The following is a 22,564-nucleotide window of genomic DNA, read 5'->3' as shown; positions in this document are numbered from 1 at the left end:
GAAGGAGGATTTGGGAAAGCTGTAGTGGAACATAAATAGACAAAGCTCATCAGGTGACAGCTAATTTTAGACCTGTAAGATGCTTGGGGCTGGCTGCAGTCACGTTCCGGGAAGCTGCTTCTGGAGGTGAATGAGGCTGCGCAGCACATGACACAGTGAGAGCAAAGGGCTTTGGATCTGATGCTCCCAGACCCAAAACACCTGGGCCTCTGCTCAGCAACAGGAACAACAAAGTACATTTTCTTAGCCTTGACAACTTCACGGCCAATTCATGCAGTGTAACAGTCCTGAGTGCTCATCTGAAGGCAAAGGCCAAAAACGTGTAAATCAATATCAAAAGTAGATGGTAAGTAGAGAGAAAATGATTTTTAAAAAGACTGGTCGGGATTCCCTGGTGGTGCAGTGGTTGAGAGTCCGCCTGCCGATGCAGGGGACGGGGGTTCGTGTCCCGGTCTGGGAGGATCCCACATGCCGCGGAGTGGCTAGGTCCGTGAGCCATGGCCGCTGAGCCTGCGCTCCGCAACGGGAGAGGCCACAACAGTGAGAGGCCCGCGTACCGCAAAAAAAAAAAAAAAAAAAAAAAAAAAAAAAAAGACTGGTCAACTCTTTTGTTAGCCTGATCGCCAGCCGGATGAACTCCTCTCTCTGAGTCAGTTTCTATCAGAATCAGCATCTGAGAATGCCACACTACATTTTACTGGTGAAGATCAACTCCAAAAGCAGTCAAACTGCTGTAACTTAGATGATTTTCAAAAAACAAAGGTAAGCAGATACAGTGTATGATCAGAAGGGACTTTCTCAAATGCCTACCTACTTAGGAGACAGACTGGAAGGATAATGAAATAACATGCATTTAATAAACCTGTGTAAATCGGGACACATTTTATGCACATTTAGGGTGAATGTTATTTGCCCAGATTCCACACAACCCAAGCGCCGAGGCTGCTCCTCAGAAGGCTTTGCCCTCCTGACTGTCTGATTCTCATGCAACCCGGGGTCTAAAGCAGAGCTAGCTGTCCCACGTGTGGCACAGTCACATTGCACCAGTGAGCCCCTCTCTGCTTTCCCAAGTGCTGCTGGATGCGCTCTCTGAATTTCTCTTCCTTCACACCTGAAAACAATACCAAGGATATGTGTTCAACTCCAACTCTTAATTTCTTTCCTCCTGGACTTTAGGTTTAAGAGACAGAAAGATCTTTGTTAATAATGGGAAAGATCCTACTGGCCGGTTCTCCCAAAAGAGGGCCAGAACTTTCCTTTCTTTATCCCTTCCTCACACTGATTACCACTAAATATAATCGAGAGCCACCAGAACTAATTCTCACCTTGCCAGTGGTGGGAGGTTTTAGAACCCGCTTTATTGTCTTAGGTCATAATTGTAAGGCCATCAAAGTCTAGTTTTATGTCTAAAAATGAAAGCTGTATTGGAATTTCACTCGCAAATTTAAATCAAATTATAATTTTATTATGAAGTAAAAGAATGCATCAGTTCTATCCATGAAGAACAACGTTTGTAAGGACCTACAGCTTACCAAGAAGCGCATAGCCGTACAACTGGGAACTCCACCCCACCGAATTCTTTTGCTTTAGGCCTGGGAGTAACAGGGATGCACCAAAGTTCCTCTCCTCTTCCCACTGCAACAGAATATACCACATCACGGTGCAGCCAAGCAATGCATAAATGCATTTTGTATGCAAAAATGTGATTTTTAATGACACAGAGGAAAAAAGAACATGTTATAACATTAAGTAAAAGAAGCAAAATAACAAAACCAAAGGTACATTATAATTCTAATTTTGGAAAGAAAAGATATTTATGTTTAATGAAAAATACAGAATAGAAATGCCCAAAATGTTAACAGATTTCTGGGCAGTGAAATTACAAGCAATTTTGGTTTTCTTCTTTGTACTTTTCATTACTTTACAAATTTGGGGCAGTAAGAGTTCCTTTTACGATCAGAAAAGCAAAACAAAATAAAAATAAAGCGTACACTCTGGACCAGCATTGCCTCGAGACAATCAACAAAGATTACCCATGCTGTTAGCCCTGTACTCACACTGCTATGAAATGACAGAGCAAGCTTTTTGAATTTTAAACAATTCAGCAATAAGACGACTCCTACTTCAGTGTTCAAATAAATATAACTATTAGGCTGCCTTTAGATAGACTTATGCCTCTCAAAAATCAATTAGGCAATCAGAAACACTTGGCAATCATTTCTTTCAACCCAGGGTGCAAAATTACACGTCAATAAAATTGAAACCTTATGAGACATGGGAAAAGAAGGGGCAAAAAATACAAGCATTGCTAAGGCTGCTGCAGACTAGCAACAGCAGGGACGGGGGACTCACTGTAAAGGCAGGCCTGAGGAGAGCCTTGGCAGCTCCCCAGACAACGAGGGCTGTGATCTTCTCCATGCTGGTGCAGTAGGAGCACACAGGGGCCTGAGCCTTTGTTCCAGCTTGGAAATACAGAACGCAAAGCTCAGGTGGCCCTGCACTGGTCAGAGAATGAACAAAGTGTGCAAGCTACAATTGCAGCCAGGTATATAAGTGGGGTACCCCAGGTGTTAAGGGGCACCCAAACCTCTTTATTGGGAATGACCTTTGTGCAATGCAAGTGCAATTTCTTAAGGTTTTTCTAAACCTTTGAAACAAGCAAAGACCTTGGGAGAAAAGCAAAGCCTCCTCAGGGGCTTCTGCAGCACACATAAGCAAGAGAGCTGGTAAAGAAGGACCAGGTCGTTTCACTTGCGAAAGCAAATCACTCGGAGGTTTGATTTTCCCCCACAAAAACCGCATGAAGAGGGGCCCAGGGAAAAATAAATAAGGAGCCTTAGAAGCATTTTTTCTTTTCTTTAGGGAAAAACATGACCTACAGTATCAGGATGCAACAGGGGCTGAAAGCCAAATGAGCAGCATCCTTGCTGTGCTAGAAATGAGCAGGGGTGGTGATGGTGGCTGCAATGGTGATTCTTCCAAAAGCACTTTTACAAAGATGAATGAAAGCAAATGGACGTGTTAGAGACTTTTTGGATGACTGGGAAAAATACAACCACTGCTGCTTAGATGAAAGGCTCGTTATGTGTTAACATAAAATATCAGGTCTCTTCCAAGCCTTTAACTTCTACTCTATGTACTGTTATGGACTAAATCAGGAGCTATTTTACCAGTGTCCTCAAGGTTTTCTCATTTCATGCTTCAGCTTCTCCCATTAATACAAAGCAAACCCTCCTTCTCTCCTTCCTCCCTCCACTCCCCTTCACAGTCAGACATCTCAAAACACTGCTGATGCTCCCTGTCTCCTTTCTGCACCTCGGACTCACTCCACAACCCACTCCAATTTGGTTTCCTGCTCCATTACTCTATGGCCCTCACACCACTAAGTTCAACGCATTTCATAAACATCCTCGTCTCACCTACCCTCTGAGGAGCATTCTACATGCAGACCACCTCCTCCCACGGTGTTTGTTCCAACACATTCCTGACTCTCCTTTTGGCCTGTGGCTCATCTGCAGACACTTACACGTGGATTTATAAATTACATCTCCAGTCCAGATTTTTCCATTAAGATGCCAATTTCCCTTGTGAAATCTCTTGACTGTCTCAAAGATATCTCAAAATGCAACACATTCAGAGCCAAATTAATGATCTTCCTCATCAGAAGAAGTCTTTGCAAACACATGGTGACCCTTTTGTCCAGATACCCCAGGCAGAAACTGGGGTCAGACTTCACCCCCACCTCCCTGCCTCCACATCTACTTCCTTCCTCATCATGCTCTTTGTCTTCTAGATACGGTCATCGGCTACTTTGTAACTCCACCACGTTCTGGTCCCCACACTACCATTACTCTTGCTCAGATGACCATGATAGTCTCCTAAGTGCTCTGACCATAACCACCCTGGCCCTGATCCAACCTCCTACCCATGTTACAGCCCAGATACACAAATCTGATCATGCCACCCCTTCTGCTTAAAACTTTTCAGTGGCTTCTCACTATTTTTAGAATGTAGACGAAACAGCTTAGCATGACCTACCTTCTGCAACCTCATCTCACCCTACAATTCTCTCTGTGGCAGCTACACTATCTTCCTACCTTCTTCCAGCCCCTTTCTGCTCAGCATGTTCTTTCTGCCACAGGACTTTTGCACATGTCATTTCCTCTTTTTGGATTGTTCCTCCTCTCTTCAGTCTGTTAATTCATATTCATGCTTCAAATATTAACTCAAGAAATATTTCCTTAAGGAAGAAGGCTTTCCTAACAAGTTTCAAATACAAACAAAAACTCACTACCATACAGGCTTTTCATAGAAGACGTCTTTGTGGTGATCATTATAGTCATAATTTTATATTCGTGTGTTTGTCTTGTTTTAAATGCCTATATTCATCTTAGATTGTAAGAAGGAAATTTTTGCTCACCACTGTATAAGGAGCACTTGAAATGTATGGAATGTAGTAGTTGCTCAATATATATTTAATGAACTAACGAACGTGAGGTATGCCATAGGCTATGACAGTCATCTTACAAAAACAAAACACACAATAAGTTTTTTTAGAATGGGGGCTAGACTAGATGATCTTTTCAGCTCCTACCCAAAGTAGTATTTTTTGGTGTTACATGTGAGGTTAAGGGCAGACTGTAGGGCCAGGCTGCTTGGCTTCACCAGGTGGCTTCATCACCTACTAGCTGGGTGGCTATTATGTAACATCTCTGTGCCCCAGTCTTCTCATCTGCATAGAGTTGTGAGGATTAAACGAATTCATAAATGTAAACCACCAAGAACACAGCCTGGTGTAAAGTAAGTGCCGTTTAAGTATTAGCTAATGTTGCTGTTACTGTTGTTATTCTTAGGATAGCAAGAAACAATGACTAAATACCCTAACCTAAGAGATGAAACCAAAGCTTAGCCTCCTGGACTGACCCAGAGCGACCTTAGGAAAATACTGACATAAGTTAAACAATGAGTATTTAATACCTGAGGTCGTGGTCGAAGCTGGCTGCCTCACTGCTTCGTTGGTATGCCATGTCCAGCTCTCACTGATCATCGATTACCTTCTGTACGTGTGAGGTGCACTTAGCCTAGCTCAAGTCTCAGAATGTACATAAGGACTTTCCCTTGAGATTCTTCCGAGTGGAAGAACGTCCAATTCCACTTTGTTAGAACCCAGTACCTAAAATGTATAGGATGAACACTCATTCCTGGTTGTACAGGGCCACAGGGCTGTACATCAGGCATCTTTTTCCAGATGCTGAGGGCAGAGGTTTCCTCTGGTGCCTACATCCCTACTGAGCAGCCACTGCTTGCTTCTTCTAAGGCTCTCACTGCTGCTTTAAGGTAGATCACTTACACTGAAGTCTGTCTTCTTTGCCAGGCAGTAGTATAAAACGTAGAGGGAGAGGAGTTGGGTGGAGGGAACCTCAAAAGCTTCTTGCATCATGATCTCAAAAACCACGGATAAAGCATCTGGAAAGAAGATCAAAGTAAAAATGAGAGGTAATTAGTTTTAGGTAACATCATCAAACCTGTATTTAACTATGAACACTCTTAAAAAGTGGGGCATGATAGAAAAATAAACAGAGTTAAGAAGTTAAGAATGTGGGCTCTGGTCCTAGTTCTTCCATAAACTAGGTCTTTCCCAAGTCTTCAGCTTCTGTTGTACACACTACTGTGTACTGAATCAGGTGGTGTTGTATCACTGTCCTCAAGGATGTCAAATAAACCACTCAATTTCTCAGTATCATCTTCACGATGTTAAAATACCATTTGTCCCACATACATCATAAGACTGTTGACAGTCCAACAAAATAATACATGTGAAAATGCCTCATAAACTGTGAAGCAAATTTAAGGTATCGTGTCCATCAGCTGGAAGAGCTAAGGCATACAGAAAGGAGGCAAATATATTTTCCAGGTCACCCTGACAAGTAGAGAGGGGGCTCGGCTGACTGCCCCACTGTATGTTCTGGAATTTTCTCCCTGTTTGGGCAAAAGAGAACAAGTGCTAGAGACAATTCTAAATCTCAGGTATTATTTCAAAGACAGAAAACTGATGACTACAAAAAGGACAATCAGGCTCAATTTAAAAGAACTGAAAGAATGGAAAGGAAATGCTTATTCATAAGTTATAATTCCGTGAGTTTAACATAGAAGATATTTGTTTTCACATGAATGCTGATCATAGGAGACCAGACCTTGAGCAAGGTCTAATTTATTTTCCCTCAATATTTCACAACATAGGCAGAAGGCAAGAAAATCAAATTCAAACAATTTCTTTCCCTTAGTATTTGTTGTTAAATCAGAGAATGTTAATATTGGTTAAAATACGGTGCCTGCACATAACACAGGCACAACAAATGTTTTTGAATAACTGACTGAGCTGCTCTGTTAACCGATTTTTGCATATAGGGTTGCATAAGAGTTAGCACTGATTTGCAGCTGTTGCTAGCCAGCTGGTTTTGTGTGTGCTGTCATGGTTCTACATGAGGCCACAGGCAAGAATTTCTACATATTTTTCGCAAACAGGGAAACTGAGATAGACAGGCAGACCAGGGAGGAGTCATCCAGTAAGCCTGTAGCAAAATAAGAACCTGGAAGAGATTAAACAAACACTCCCATCTCACCAACAAACCGATATTTTAAAAGAACACAGTTAAAGTTACAAATCAGTTTAAAAAAAACGTTTTGCCAACTGTTCCAATACTGAATCCAAAATTACACATGAAAAATAAATCAAATTTCTTTTATCTCTAATTTATATTCATTTCAGTCAGCTCGGGAAGTGAAATTAGGTTGATCTGTATAAGTAATTTCCTTTTCCTCCATAATTATTTATATACTTTGATATTTCTATTTTAGCAATAAAAAGTATAACATTTTCTAAATTTTTGCCATAAACAATAATAATCTTCGTCAAAACTTTATTTTAAAAAATCCTCAATATTATTTACTCTGAATTTAGAAGGAAAAAAAAAGAAAAAAAAACCAAACCCAAAACTCCTTTTACCCTTCCAACATTACATTTAAAGAGAGAGGGGAGAAAACTGCTACTACATAATTTTCCAATGATAGAGTAATAGAGTAATAAGGATTCTTAAATCTGATGTTCACAGAGAACAGACGATGAAACATGCAAAAGCTAATTATCTTTTAGTTGAATTCAGGAAGTCCATGTTTAAAATGGACAAGGGATAATGAGCATTTCAAAAAATAATGCACAGGGCTTCCCTGGTGGTGCAGTGGTTGAGAGTCTGCCTGCCGATGCAGGGGACACGGGTTCGTGCCCCGGTCCGGGAAGATCCCACATGCCGTGGAGCGGCTGGGCCCGTGAGCCATGGCCGCTGAGCCTGCACGTCCGGAGCCTGTGCTCTGCAACGGGAGAGGCCACGGCAGTGAGAGGCCCGCGTACCGCAAAAATAATAATAATAATAATAATAATGCACAGCAAATGTTTTTAGGCAGTCAACTGCAAGCCTTATGAGAGAGAAGATAAAGCAGAGACCCGGAGAAGAGAAAGGAGAGAGGTCACCGGTCCCCAGGTCCCCAGCCTAATCACTGAGTCCAGGCAGTGACGCACTGGAAAAGGCTGAGGGTGCTGGTGTGCAAGAACAAGAGGATGTAACCCAATGACAGGAATCACAGGTGTCATAAAAGCATAAGTGACCACCAGTCCACATCCACATTCCTGAGGTAGTGACTACCCTAACACGGGCATGACTCCTCAGAACCAAGCCTGAGGATGAAATGGTGGAAGGGGAAGCCAGTGTGTATCTTTACACAACGGCATGGCCTCCTCTTTCCTTCTTCACTGTCTGCATAGCTGCAAGCACAAGCGTGCTGTACTACCCTTCCCTGTCCACTGGAGACTGGCAGGGCTCCACCTGACTGCTCTGTAGGGTCTGCCACATCCCCATCTTTCCTTGGCCTCCCTTATTGTAGCTGAAGGTAAGAGCCACTTTAAATTAATTCCATGGGGTCAGAGGATTTTGGGGGTAAAGAGATCTCAGAGTTCACCAATGCACTTACTTTAGAGATGGGGAAACAAAAGCCTAGGGAGGTGAAATGACTTTCCTTCATAGTGAGTGTACTACTCTCTCCAGTATATAAGATTTTATACTTACACACTTCACATGCTATAACAACTGTGATTTAAATAAAAGAAAGTTAGCAAATGGTGCTAAAAAAAAGTCAAGCTAATAGCTGAATTAATATAATCTTAACTAGCCATGGAAGCTCAGGCAAGGTTTATTGCTTAACTAAATTCATTGTCCTTTGCCCAAAGAGACATGAACAAATAAACTTCAGAAACTCAGAGGAAAAAGACCTGAATATGATTCTCCTATCTGGCCAACTGGTAAATCAACTACGCACCTATTTCTGACTGAAAGAGTGATGTAGAGAGTCATTAAGAAATAAAAACAGGGCTTCCCTGGTGGCGCAATGGTTGAGAGTCTGCCTGCCGATGCAGGGGACATGGGTTCGTGCCCCGGTCTGGGAGGATCCCACATGCCACGGAGCGGCTGGGCCCGTGAGCCATGGGCGCTGAGCCTGCACGTCCGGAGCCTGTGCTCCGCAACGGGAGAGGACACAACAGTGAGAGGCCCGTGTACCGCAAAAAAAAAAAAAAAAAAAAAAAGAAATAAAAACAGTAAAAGTGCCTATATTTACTTCCCTTTGGGAGCTGAAGATCCATTATAAATGGAACTGGGTTTGGTATCTTACCTTTGTAATTTTCTTCCTTTATGAAATGATCCATCAGTAAATTAAATGTATAGTTATCTGGAAAAATACCATATTGGACCTGTAATGAAAATAAAAGTAAGATAAGGGAAAAATATTCATTTAATTCAGTTTATAATTTATGCCTATGTATTATTCAGGAAAAAGCTTGGCACCGTTAGCTTTAAAATATCTGACTATCATTTTACAGCATCTGTGACGGTGAAATAGAAGCTGTGACTCATGCAGTTTGGTAACTGGAACTGTTGGTCAGGGTGAGAAAGTTGTGAGTGGGTGTCTGATATAAGACAACTGACGTCTGAAAAATAAAGCTCAATTCTAACAATTCATCATAACTAAAAAAAAAAACCCAAACCAAACCAAGACAATAAAAAACCACCATACTCCACTGGTTCAGTGATTCTTTTCAGAAGGTATGAATATCAATGCAAAAATGGACTCCCATGAGAAAGCACACATTATCACATTATGCAGCACTTTCTGGTCCTTAGAGTGCTTTTTCTCCAACTTTATTAAGATAGAATTGTCATATAACATTGTGTAATTTTAAGGTGTACAACATGATAATTTTTTTTTTTTTTTTTTTTTTTTTTTTTCCGTACGCGGGCCTCTCACTGTTGTGGCCTCTCCCGTTGCGGAGCACAGGCTCCGGATGCGCAGGCTCAGCGGCCATGGCTCACGGGCCCAGCCGCTCCGCGGCATATGGGATCCTCCCAGACCGGGGCACGAACCCGTATCCCCTGCATCGGCAGGCGGACTCTCAACCACTGCGCCACCAGGGAGGCCCCAACATGATAATTTAACACACATATATATTGCAAAATGATTACTACTATAATGCTAGTTAACAAATTCATTGCCTCACATAATTACCATTTTTTTGGTGGTGGTAGTGGTGAGAACATTTAAGATCTACTTTCTTGGCAACTTTCAAGTATACAATACAGTACTGTTAACTACAGTCACCGTGCTGTACATTAGATCCTCAGAACTTACTCATCTTACAACTGGTATCCTTTGACCAACATCTCCCCGTTTCTCCCATCCTCCCAGTCCCTGGCATCCATCATTCTACAGTTTCTATGAGTTCCGCTTTTTTAGATTTCACATATAAGTGAGATCATGACGTATTTGTCTTTCTTTGAGTGACTTATTTTACTTAGCATAATGCCCGTAAGGTTTGTGCATGTAGTCTCAAATGGCAGGATCTCCTTTTTTATGGCTAACTATTCCATTGTATGTATATGTTCATATACACACACCCCACATCTTCTTTATCCATTCATCTGTAAATGGACATTTAGGTTGTTTCCATGGCTTGGCTATTGTGAATAGTGCTGCAATGAACATGGGGGTGCAGGTATCTCTTTGAGATAGTCCTTTCATCTCCTTTGGATTTATACCCAGAAGTGGGATTGCTGGATCAAACTGTAGTTCTATTTTTAATTTCTTGAGGGACCTTCATACTGTTTCCCATACTGGCTGTACCAATTTACATTCCTGCTGACAATGCACAAGGGATCCCTTTTTGCCACATTCTTGCCAGCATTTGTTATCTCTTGTCTCTTAGACTAGTTTTTAAAGACCCAAGGAGTCTGAAGTTGCCATGGCTCCCATGTGACTTGCACGCAAAATCAAGTCTTACTACTAATGGTCTAGGCTGTGGTCATGTGTCTGTTTTAAATCCTTATTTCAGTAGGCTCATCCCCACCACCACCATCCGCCTCCCATCAACCACCAGAAACACCTGAGGAATTCTTTTTTTTCCAGTTACACCCATCCCCTTAGAAATTCTGATAACCCTAAACCCCAGGTGCAAATCACTGCTGAACTGAGTCACTATTACCAGCAGGCTGTACAGAATGCCTCAGATGTGCCGAAATGGAAAAAAAGTTGAGAATCCATTGCTTTAAAGGTTGTAGCTCATGGGCAGTGTTTAAATTCATCAAAGCAGTCAACCAAATCTGCACTAATCCCTAAGGCAGGGTAAAAACAAAATATCTTAGAATGATAAATCATTAAAGCCAGAAGGAACCTTAGAAATCAACTGGTCAGTGATTCTCAACACTGACTGCAAATGAGAATCAGCTTGGGAGCTTTAAAAAGACACCAATGAAAAGGCAGAGCACAGAGGATTTTAAGGGCAGTGAAACTAGTCTGTATGATACTACAATGGTAGATACTTGTCAGTATACATTGTTTAAACCCATAGAAGGCACAACATCAAGAGTGAACCCTAATGTAAACTACGGGCTTTGGGTGATTATGTGTCAATGCAGGTTCATCAGTTGTAACAAATGGCTCACTCGGGAGGCTGTGCACACGTGGGGACAGGGAACATGTGGGAAATCTCTGTACCTTCTGCTCAATTTTATTGTGAACCCAAAACTGCTCCAAAAAAATAAAATCTATTTTTTAAAAAAACAATTAAAAAATACCAATGCCTGGGCTCCAGAAAGATCAATTAAATTAGAATCTTGAGGGTGGAGAAAAGCATCTATAATTTTTAAAAGCTTCTTGTGTGGTTCTAACGGGCAGCCAGGGTTGGAAATCACTGATTTAGTACAACTCACTTGACTTAAGAGTTGAAAAAACTAAGACCTAGAAGAACAGAATAACTATTTGCCTGAAGTTATGAGCAATTGGTAGAATTTATGAGGTTATAGCTTGGGTCTTCTGACTCCTTGTCTGGTGTTCTTTCCACTAAAAGACTAGTAAGAGTAGAAAATGAGATAGACATTTTTTGTCTTTCCAGAACTTCTTGTTTTGTTTTCGTAGGGATCTTCTTCTTTGAGTATGATCTGTGTCATTAAAGTCTGAACTGAAGAGTAAGATTTAATCCATTCCTTCCCCTGCGGCCTAATATTAGATTTATCAGTGAACCTGCTTATCTACTTTATTAAATTATAAGCTTTCTGAGGGGAAAGGACAGGACATTGCTCCTTTTTTGGGACAATGCCATACCCAATACAACATCTCACATACAAACTATCTGAAATGTATATTAAGTTAAATGAGGCCCAAGTCATGGGAACAAGAACTCCCAAAACCAAAATTAGTATTTCTTTTTGAGGTCTGCCATAGAAGGTCCAGTGACACTATAGAAATAATACATTTCCACAGAAATATTGTTAAAGTCTTGTTAAGGGTCAAACTAGGATTGTAGCTTGAGGCTCACAATAATAACATCCTAAACTTTTGCTTATTTTGTATTTATTTCATACTGTGAAGGGAATGAAGACTCAACCCTTGGGTAGAGTATAACATGCAGAAAGACCCTGATCACAGGGGCTCTGGGGCTTGAGGGGAGGAGTCAGGGACTTAGGAAGACATGTTTTGAATAACCTAGGAAGTCTGTCTTCTTAAAAATGTGTAAGATGATCTGAATGCTCTGGAGATCACACTCCAGCAAAATGGTCATGTCTTTTTCTCTAAACTTCACCAAAGGGAACTAGGCAAAAAATCCAAGACTTAGGGATCAAGAATGAAATGACCACCAACAAAGTTCTTGCGATTAGATTACCTTTTGCTTTTACCACTCCATTTTTAAGTCACTGTGCTTGGAAAAGCCGCAGCTACCGGAATGTTTACTTTTAATGTGTTGGTTAATTTATACCAGCTCCATTCTAAAAAGATTTTCTGAGGGCAAATAAATTTAAAAGTTACTTCTTGTACTATTCTCTGCTGTTCTGTAATGGTACAAACACCAAATCACCTAAACTCAGGAGAATAAGCTGCAAATGCCAGGAAACCACTCACCTTATTTACAAGGGTATATAAGGCTTTGTCTTGTGCACCATATTTTAGACACTGCCTAATCCAGGTGTGGACAGTCCAATCTCTCAGGTACCAGCAGTTGGGGCTGTGTCGAAATCTAAATAAAGCATAAGAAGAGAGAAAACTGGGGTTAACTCTTAAATGTCAATGCCAAAATCCCTCTTCCATCAGCAGGTCCTGAGGTGCAGTCAATGTGATCATAAAAGTCATAAAGACCAACAGTTGATAAAAGCTTGAGGGTAAAACTCGTTCACTATAAAGTCTGAAATGGGAAAAAGAAGGCCAAATAATAATAAACAAAAAGAGTATAAAAATTTTGTTCCTTATTTATACCCCCAATTCAATACGTTGTTTTAACATGAGATTTACACAAATGATCTCAGGAATATGCTCTACTAACCATGGTATTACATAAGTACACATTTCATTAGAAGACATGTGGAAGCTTATACTTTAGAAGTTTAAAATAAAACAGATGAAGCAAAAATGAAAACTAGGATAGCATAACAATTCTAGAGGAAAATCAGCTTTGAGTTATATTGCTATTTCTTGTGGCACTTAGGAGAGATTAGGACACTCTTTAGTGAACTGAAAGAAAACAAAAAGAAAAAAAAAAAAAAAAAAACTGAGCAAAACTTAGCATTCAGGCCCTCCAGAGTCCGCGATCATGCTTTCTCACAGCCCTATTCCAGTGCTTCAGTCTATCTCACGCTTTCTCACAGCCCTATTCCAGCATTTCAGTCTATCTCCTCTTGCTTCCTACTGTTCCCCACATGGTTTTAAAAGGCCTAAGCAGCCCAAGCTGAGGTGTATAACAGTACCAGTATTCCCACAAAAGAACGGAACTTGGAAAGGAATTCGAAGGCTGCTCTTGCCTTGAGTTGGCACACACTGGTTGGAGCGGCTTCTCCTTGCCCTTGGGGGTCTGTGCCCCAAGGCTGAGTGAGAGGGGAGACCTCTCACTCAGGTGAGAGGTGTGAGTGTGTGAGGAGGCCTCTGTTTATCTGCTTTGATCGGGACAGTTCCTCAAACATCATCTCGTGTCAGCTGAAGTCCCCACTTTGACCATTCAGGAAGCAAGTCAATCCCTGGACCCCACAAAATTCAAACAGTTTTCTTAAAAACAAAAGGCAAGACAAAAACTTAAAGTGAAAGAATTTTGTGCCATATTTGAGAATTGGGGCTAGAGGCTAATACTGGTGTTTTTCAAAGGCTGGTTATTCAATCTACCACCTGCTATTTCCTGCCATCTGGCATTGGGATAGTTTCCTGCTGAACAGGTTCTCTGCCAAAGTAAAAGCTGAGAAAAAGAGAGCAAGTGAGAAGTAGTATTTAATTTAGGCTATTTATTAGTGATCTGGTGAGAGATTTGACAAAAATAAGATCTGAAGATGTTTTATGGATTTAAAGTCATCTAGCTCTGTCGAGTTTTTTGACTGCCTTAGATTTGGCTGGAAAATGTCTCTCTCACTCTTTCTTTACAGAATTAACCCCTTTAGATAAAAGCAGAAGGATAGAAATATGTCAAATTATGTTTAAGATGAGAGTGACCTAGCCAGAGAAAGCCATTGTATAAGTGCCCTAGATAGTAGGTCTAATGAGATCCTCTGCATAGAAATGAAACAAACTATATCTTTTAGTATTTCATGCTTTCCCTCACATTTTAAAATCAAAAGTTGAGCCACCTGAGAGTCACTCCTTGTTACTCTGAAAAATCTGAGATTTAAAGTGTAATGGCCAATTAACAGCTAATTTTATTAAAAAAAAAAAAAAAAGTCAAGTGAAATACCAGGTGTACTGCCTAAAGATGGTGATGCTTTCTCGCTAGCCTGTAGGCTCCCTGGGCAGTAAGTAGGGGCAGTGACTGCCTTGCTCCACACCGGTTCCTCAGTGCCTGACACAGTTTGTGGCCCACAATAGGTTTTTGACAAATAAAAAAAGAGCTTTAATCAGCACGTATTAAATGCAATAATGTATTGATCATTATGTTAACTTCTATGGTATATTGTAGAATTGTAAATTCCCTGTTTGGGGTATTTATAATCTCATTACAAAAATAAGGTATATAAACCAGTTTAACAATAACACGGGGGCGGGGGGCGTGATAAACACTAAAAATGCAAAGGGCACTACTAGATGCTAGAGGTATTTTTGGTAGTAGTGGCTGTTAGGTTTATCTATTTTTCCTTTGAAAACAAACAAACAAAACAAAACAAAAAATGTCAATTATCTCCTTTACCCACGATTATTTAAATCTTATCTGCTGCTTTAGGATGTCTCCAATGACCACTAAAGTTATTACTTTTCTTTTTGATGGAATTTAAAATAAGAGCACCAAGATCACATCCAACCAAACACCCTTTTCTCTTATTCACAATCAGCAGACCATTTTTAGCCTTTGAAAAAGAGGAACAAAGATTGATAGGATCTAGTTATAGACCTTCAAAGCACAAATGAAAATTTGTTTAAAGCCATTTGCTAACCTTCTGAGGCTAATTTTAACACATGGATGAACAGAAAAGTCTTTTCTTCTCAAATCTTTCCTTATCACCTTTTATTTCTTAGAAGCCTAAAGGGAAAGTAACTCAAGACAACTAATATAATCATCTGCACGGCTGTCCTTTGAAAGATGTGTCAACAGACTCACATGGGTCTTTACTAAGTTCACTCTCTCTCCCATCCTGGAACAGGGCTACTTGGTGTGATCTCTGCTCTGTAAGACCTAATAATCCAGATACACAACCATGACTAGGACATTTTCAACTAAGTGACAATATTAAATCAATTTAGGAATAAGAGGCAAACACACATATATTATGAAATATGCTGCTCAAAGTGCAATTCTTGCATTTCCTAGTCAGGCAACAAATAAACTCCTTTTTAAGCCCTCATCAGCATTAAAAAAAAAATTAGCACACAACTTATGTGAGTAACTATCTAGAATATAAACCACTCAAAACATTGGAATAGTAGGGTCCAACTTTGGATGTTGAGTTTAAGAATTCTCTGTCAGTGGCTTTTTAAGCAGTTCAGACAGAAAAACTCGGGCCCTTTTCAGAACAGCCAGTGGAAATATGGCAGGCAGGTAAGTCTCTGGAATGGGTACTTGCCTGGAACGATTCTGCAAACTGCTGGACCAGCATTCTCCCTTTTGGCCAAAAGAAAGGCAAAGAGACAAGAACACAACTAACACATTGATTTTCCAAACTGCCTGCAAACAGACTGGCTTTTGTTCTTGCCTACTCTGACCACCAGCCCGGCAGATTACAGGCAGCTACTGTAGGAGTCCCCTCTGTGCCCCATGCCATCAGCTGTTTGCTCACCTCGACAGAAGCTTTATTATTGTCCAGGCCAGCAGGCTGCCAAGCTAGGCAAACCGTGTGAGTGGGGAAAAGATAAACAAATGCAACCCAAATAACCCCAACAATGCTTGTGCTCATGAAGGCAAGAGACATTCTGAGCTTCCCGCTTACAAAACAGAAGCAAACTTGACAACAATCCTAAGGACATGAGTGTTTTCTTGGAAGGAAGGAGGGGCACAAGAAGGAGAAGGAGAGAATGAAGTGTGCTCTTAAGATCCGGCTTTACTAGTCCCCAAACCTGGTATCCTACGGCTGAAGATAACTCTGTCCACAGTGCAAGACAGAACTTGCCCAGGCAAGTCAAACGGCGGGAACTGAGAAGCTTCCTCTCCTCAAAAATCAGGTTACATTCCAGGCTTTTCAGGGCATTCACCAGCACTACTGTTCATTCAAGACTGATGTCACCAGGAAGGAAGGAGAGCAGAATCACAGGATGCATGACATGGGGAAAAAGTCTTTGATACCTTTGAGATATCTTAGAAGGGAAGAGCAGTTATATAAAGGAAGTCAAGAGTGAAAAGTAAAACACCAGAGACTTACTATGATTACATAGGAGGTACCTCATTGTGTGTAGAAGTCACATGGGATTTCCTATTTGTGACCAACTTCATCATTGCATTAAAAAAAAAAAAGCGATACAGCCTTTTTTCCATGGGTTCAACCAAAGGTTATTGTTGAAGGCAAAAGTGGTGATGCTCCTCAGCTATTTCAGTATCACAAATAAAAGCGCTCCTGACTGAGCAGGGCTAACGCACAGATGCCAGAGCCTGGAGCTCAGCGGCTCCACCATTTAGCTGCAGCGCTGGCTCTTCCATGTGAATGAGCAAGCTTTCCACAACATTTATCTGACTATGAGAGCCACCATCCTTAAACACACACATGCAGCTTTCCCTCCTCCCGAGTGAATTCTGTATCCTGTAGCAACAGGCTTTACAGATGGAAACCTCAGCCCCCGAGCTGGGTAGACATGGAGATGGGTGAGGGGCTGGGGTAAAAGGAGGACAGGAAGAGTGCCAAGAAGAAAACACAGCTGGCTTCAGAGTCTAGTGCAGACGGGGAGCCTTATCAATGAAGCAAAGTGGGCACTTATTGAAAGGTTTGAGCGCTTCCCTGAACTAGAACCAAAGAGCAAGAGGGTATCATGTGATTATTCAAACCAGAATCTGATTCAGTCATGGCTGCGCACTTTCTTATTCTACAAGGATAATTACTTTCTTTTGCATCCTGCTGGAAATTCTGCTTTTGTCAATTATTAGCTGCCCCCAACTACCACAAATAAAACCAAGTTCTGATGCAATAATTTTCTAATGACTATTATATCTTTGTCAAGTGTTTGAAAAAGGGGGCTAATATAGGAGTCTAATATAGGAACTGATAATAAAGACATCAGTATTCTAGATTAAAACCACTTTCTTGCTTGAGATTCCAGATTCTTACTTTTATAGGGGAACTTCAGGTCATTTTAACCTTTTAAAAATTTTTATTTATTTTATTGATTGATTGGCTGCGTTGGGTCTTCGTTGCTGCGCACGGGCTTTCTCTAGTTGTGGTGAGCGGGGGCTACTCCTCGTTGCGGTGCGTGGGCTTCTCATTGCGGTGGCTTCTCTTGCTGCTGGAGCACAGGCTCTAGAGCGCAGGCTCAGTAGTTGCGGCGCACGGGCTTAGTTGCTCCGCGGCATGTGGGATCTTCCTGGACCAGGGCTCGAACCCATGTCCCCTGCATTGGCAGGCAGATTCTTAACCACTGCGCCACCAGGGAAGCCTAAGGTAATTTTAACTTTTCAACAAATATGTCCTGCATGTGCACTAAGTGATGCACCAAGAGCAAGAATCCCCTCCTTTTAAAACATTGCCCTTGCAAATGCCCAAGTTTGGGCTTGTACATAATGAATTCATTATCTACCTCTTAGGCAGATAAAAATGTCTTTTTTTTTTTTAAAGTTCTAATGCTTTTTTCTTTTTTAAAAAACAGGTTTATAAAGATATAACATACAAACAGTAAAATTCACACTTTTCAGTGAATCTGTCTGTGAATTTTGACAAATGCATCCAGTTGTGTAACCACCACCACTGTCAAGCTATAAGAACAGTTCTATCAACCCTAAAAATTCCTAATGCCTCCTTTAGAATCAACCTCTCCAAGGTTTGCTGCTTAATTTGAGCAAATTTTATACAGATAACCTCCTCGAGATGTTTTCTAACCCTAGAGTTATTAATTTTATAAGAGGAAAAGCAAATAAGGTAATAAAACTATAATTTCAGTTCAATTGTAATTTACATTCTGCCAATTTCCAAAATAGAACTTGAAAAAATTAAAATCCAGTTTACAAGTAGTTTTCTCTGAGTTCTATACACAGCCACGAGACATTTGGTATCCCTGTTTGCCATTCTAATAAGGGTAACAAGTAAGTGGATTTTTTGGTAGAGAATAACACAGGCATAGAATTTTACAAATGTGAAGTGCTAAATAAATGCAGCATAATAACACATTTTAAAGTGAAGATGGAAAACAGAGGGACTTGCTAGATATCAAAGTCAAAGTCTAAATTTGTCATACCCTGGGCTTAAAAATGAGGTCACCAGCATTTCACCTGGTATAATGAAATATAACATTTCACATCCAAGAAACTACTCTAGGAGAAATGCTCTATTTTCCATATCCATTCGTGGACTAGAAAACAAGCAAGGCCAAGTAGAACATATATCCCTAAACTATTCTGTCTTCTCTCTGATCTGGCTATTGTTTAGCCAGATCAACATCTCTCAATATAGGGGACACATTTTTCATTCACTAAGAAAATATTTACTAAGTAGCTACCCTGTGCCAGATGGTCTGTAGTCTAACCCTGCTGGTCTACCCAGTTTCCTCTAGTTTCAAACAATCTTAAAGATGACATCTCTCCCTTCAGATAGAGGAAGAAAAAAACCTATAGACTGACTCTATGCTCTGCTGCTCCTCCTCTCATGGTAAATATACAAAGCACAGGAGCCAGTCAGATGAAGCCAACTGTTCTTTGTCTGAAGCCTACTATTTTTGTCAGCCTCCAAAAGGTGATGCATGTGGATAACGGGGAAGGATTATTTGTGGCGAGAACTGGAGAAGAAAAAAGTATTTACAGTGATTGCTGAGGTGCCCTCCTGGCGATGGTCCTAAAAGCATAAAACGTCTGTCTTTGTAGCCAACAACTGATCTGTCAGTGAAATTGCACCCGGAAGTGCCTGGTGGGGCTTCTCCAGCCTCTTGCAAGGTGGATACACAGGTTAGCTTCATGCCTGAGAGATGGTGGAGTGTAAGGTGAGGCTAAAGGAAGACGGCCTTCAGCTCAGGACAGCAGGAAGCTGAGAAAAACTGGATTTTGGAACCAGTCCTATTTATAAAAACACATAGAGTTGTGGGAACTGGCTTGGGTCGGGCAGAGATAAGGGAAATATTTTTGGTTTTCAGTAGGAAATCTATGAGCCATAAATGAGCCAGTTTTAAAAAGATGCCAACATTTCCTGATGTCTTCTAAACTTTTGGCTAGGAACTTCAGACATAATTTCTGCAAAATCATAAATAATACGATGACTAAGGCAGGAAAATCACATATATTAATTAACCAGAGGTAGGCTATATATCTTAAGAGTTCTGAGGAAGGGGGAGGTGTGAAAGAAAAAGGAGGAAGACAAAAGAATAGCATTTCGGATTTCTGGAGTATTCTAGGCTTAGTGAAGTTGTCGGGATTAAGTCTGCCACAAAAGAAATGAGCAGGCAGAGGACTGGCCCAGGGGACGAAGCACACCAGCATAAAAGCAGGGAAGAGTTAAGCTGGTGTTGAGCGGATTTATATGTGTTTTTGTGTGTGAGATTATGGATCTCTTTTGGGGTATTTTTGATGGAAGAGAAGCTCAGCACTAATCTGGATTTCTTAAGAATCAGATCTTTTATTTTAAATAAAGAAGAAAAGCTTCACAGTGTTTTAAACATTTTGATTCTCTAACACGTGGAAAAGTTGAATCTCAAAGGATTCTGTTTACAGCAAAAGGTAAGATTGGATTTACTTCCAGTTATACAACCCAAGTTCATAACTAGCTTCTATTTCTGTAACTCTACTGACTTCATTATTATGGCTTTAAGCTCTTAAAAGGCAGGGGACAAGTTTTCTATCTTTTGGTGACCTACAACAGTAGGTGTCTGATGATTTGGCAATAGTGACCAGGCCTGCTTAGACTTGTATAAATACCAATAATGTATGTTGAAACTCATGAGTATTATTTATATTTGAAACGATAATCCACTTCCGGTTTTGAAGTATTATCCTGCCTATAAACAGACCAAGCCAGGAGGAAATGCTACCTTTTTTGTGCAAGGCACAAAGAGAATCTCAGAGATGGCAGAGAATGTGGAATAATAGGTGGTCATTCTGGAAAGCTACCTCCTCCTCCCTTCTGCCCCCTGCTGCCCCCTTCCCATCATACATAAAAGGATACATGGATTCTGCAGTGTGGTAAGTTCAGGGAACGGACAAGCTGATGGGAGAGTGAAACCAAAAACAGGAGAATAGACGATAGAGCACATGAGTTCAAAGACCTCCCCTAACAAGTTCTAAATCAAAAAACTGAGACTCCTCTCAAGATTGGAAGAGACTCTGAAAGCCATCCAGGCCAAGTAAATTGGGGATGGGGAAGGAGGAAAAGTTCATATAGAATTAGAGAATCTATAGTTTAGTGCCAGTAGGGACCTTTAATAACCACTGTTCGTTAAACTATTTATTGAGAAGTCACTACTTACCAAGGCCTGTACTGGGTGACGTGAAATCGTCTAGTCTAATTCCTTTACTTTATGGATGAGGAATCTTGGTGTCCAATGAGATGAAATGATTTATCCAAGATAAGCAAGATAACTCCAGGACCCAAACTATAAACTAGACTGTTTACTCTTACTATTCCACCACTGCCTTTCAATTCTTTTATTTGTAAGACATCTTTAAGAAACATCTCTGCAGTTTGACAAAGATCTCTAACCTACTAAAAACAAAGAAAAAAAAAACTCAGGTGGTGAAACAGTTTTGGAATTGCTCTGAATTAGCCGTTTGACTTTGTAGTCACTCGATCCTTGGGGTTTCAGTTCTTACAACAGTAAAATGAAAAGGTAGGATTATCTAGATCATACACTCAAATGTCTGCAGGGGCCAGTCAGTTAATATAAATGCATCAAGAGGGGGTTTCCCTGGTGGCGCAGTGGTTGAGAGTCCGCCTGCCGATGCAGAGGATGCGGGTTCGCGCCCTGGTCCGGGAGGATCCCACATGCCGCGGAGCGGCTGGGCCTGTGAGCCGTGGCCGCTGGGCTTGCGCGTCTGGAGCCTGTGCTCCGCAACGGGAGAGGCCACAACAGTGAGAGGCCCGCGTACCGCCAAAAAAAAAAAAAAAAAAAGCATGAAGAAGCATGTAAGACAATAGGTACAAAGCTACTTGTATTATTATCAAGCAAAGTAGCTGCCTAGTTACACTGTTTTTGAAAACATATTGTATGGGTCAGACAAAATACACTGGAACTCAACTAGACCAGACCCCTGAAACTCCTTCCAGCTCCCATGTTTAATGACTGAAGAATAATAAGTCTAATCCATTCATTAAAACATCATACATTTACACGCCTCTATTAAACTAGAAAAATGGTAGTGATACAAATAAGAGAACAGAGACTCAAAGATAAAAGCTACCATTCAGTCCACATCTGATTCTACTCTACTCCACTAGCCTCATTCCCCAGTCAGGTGAATATCATTTCACCCAGCTTGGGCAGTCTACATAGACTATTATGGGGACAGCAGACCTCACAAACTGGCATCTAAAATTTCAAGATGAAATGATACAATCACTAAATTAAATTCAAGGTCCTTAAAAGTAGATTTTAATTGGAGATCAAGTTTTGTAAGATAATAAAGATTTCAGCAATTGATCCCTCCCTAAGTAAAGGATTTTCTACTCAAATGAATCCTTCATTGTATTCAATTTATATCTAAGAGTCAGCCATCCAAAGTAACTTTCCTATAAAACACAAATTGTTTATGTATGTTGCTACTTTCTTTTACTCCTTAAATTATTGCTAAGCAGGCATAAACATCCAAATAGTTCACCACCATAACTTACTTATTTTTGGTATCAAACCCCTGTTAAGTGGTAATTCTTAGAGCAGAGATGGTTGAACCCTTCAAAAATGGGGGAGTGATATGGGAGTGGTCACAGGGATATTAAGAAATTACTTGCCAGTTTCTGGAACCATAAAAGGACATAATCATTTTTTGCAGCTAAAAGGGAAAGAAATTTGAAAACTGACGATTAGATTTGTTAGTCTAACTGGTTTTCTGGAAGCTTTAATTTACCAATTACCAAAACATCCTTATTTATACATGAAGGTAAGAGAATTAAGATGTCCTTTCTTTCCTGTGCTGCCAAATGGTAAAAACCAGACTGCCTACATTTAATAAGCAGCTCCTCTATTTAGCTCAAGCTAGCACCCCCATACTAAAACCAAACTTTTTAATAGCTGAATATTTGAAATTGTACATCACAATATACTAAGAAAATTCTTAAGAATGACCAAATGCAACATGATAACAATCATTTAAGAAAGAATGATTATCAATTTTAAACAGGGAAGAGCTAATTCCTTAGTAATACTCTAAAAACAAAGGCCTGGGTTC

At 40.6% G+C, this 22,564-nt stretch overlaps 1 protein-coding gene across 4 annotated transcripts in view; it reads right to left on the bottom strand.

Moving 5' to 3' along the window:
- MRPS27 (mitochondrial ribosomal protein S27) overlaps positions 1–22,564 on the bottom strand; it is a 129,246-nt gene that overhangs the window by 38,598 nt on the left and 68,084 nt on the right. For all 4 annotated transcript variants that reach the window (XR_014293996.1, XM_082620468.1, XM_082620467.1 and 1 more), the window contains exons 5-8: positions 12,499–12,613; positions 8,722–8,800; positions 5,351–5,466; positions 1,533–1,635 (exon numbers count right to left, since the gene is read on the bottom strand). Coding sequence is in view for 3 of the 4 variants with exons in the window: in XM_082620468.1 (XP_082476594.1) it covers positions 1,533–1,635; positions 5,351–5,466; positions 8,722–8,800; positions 12,499–12,613 (413 nt within the window). In the remaining variant the exon portion in view is untranslated. The remainder of the gene's footprint in view (positions 1–1,532; positions 1,636–5,350; positions 5,467–8,721; positions 8,801–12,498; positions 12,614–22,564) is intronic.

The sequence above is a fragment of the Mesoplodon mirus genome, assembly GCF_964341445.2.
Source record: "Mesoplodon mirus genome assembly, chromosome: 5".
Lineage (NCBI taxonomy): Eukaryota > Metazoa > Chordata > Mammalia > Artiodactyla > Ziphiidae > Mesoplodon > Mesoplodon mirus.
The sequence above is the reverse complement of the archived record's forward strand: the minus strand, read 5'-3'. Positions and strand labels throughout refer to the sequence as shown.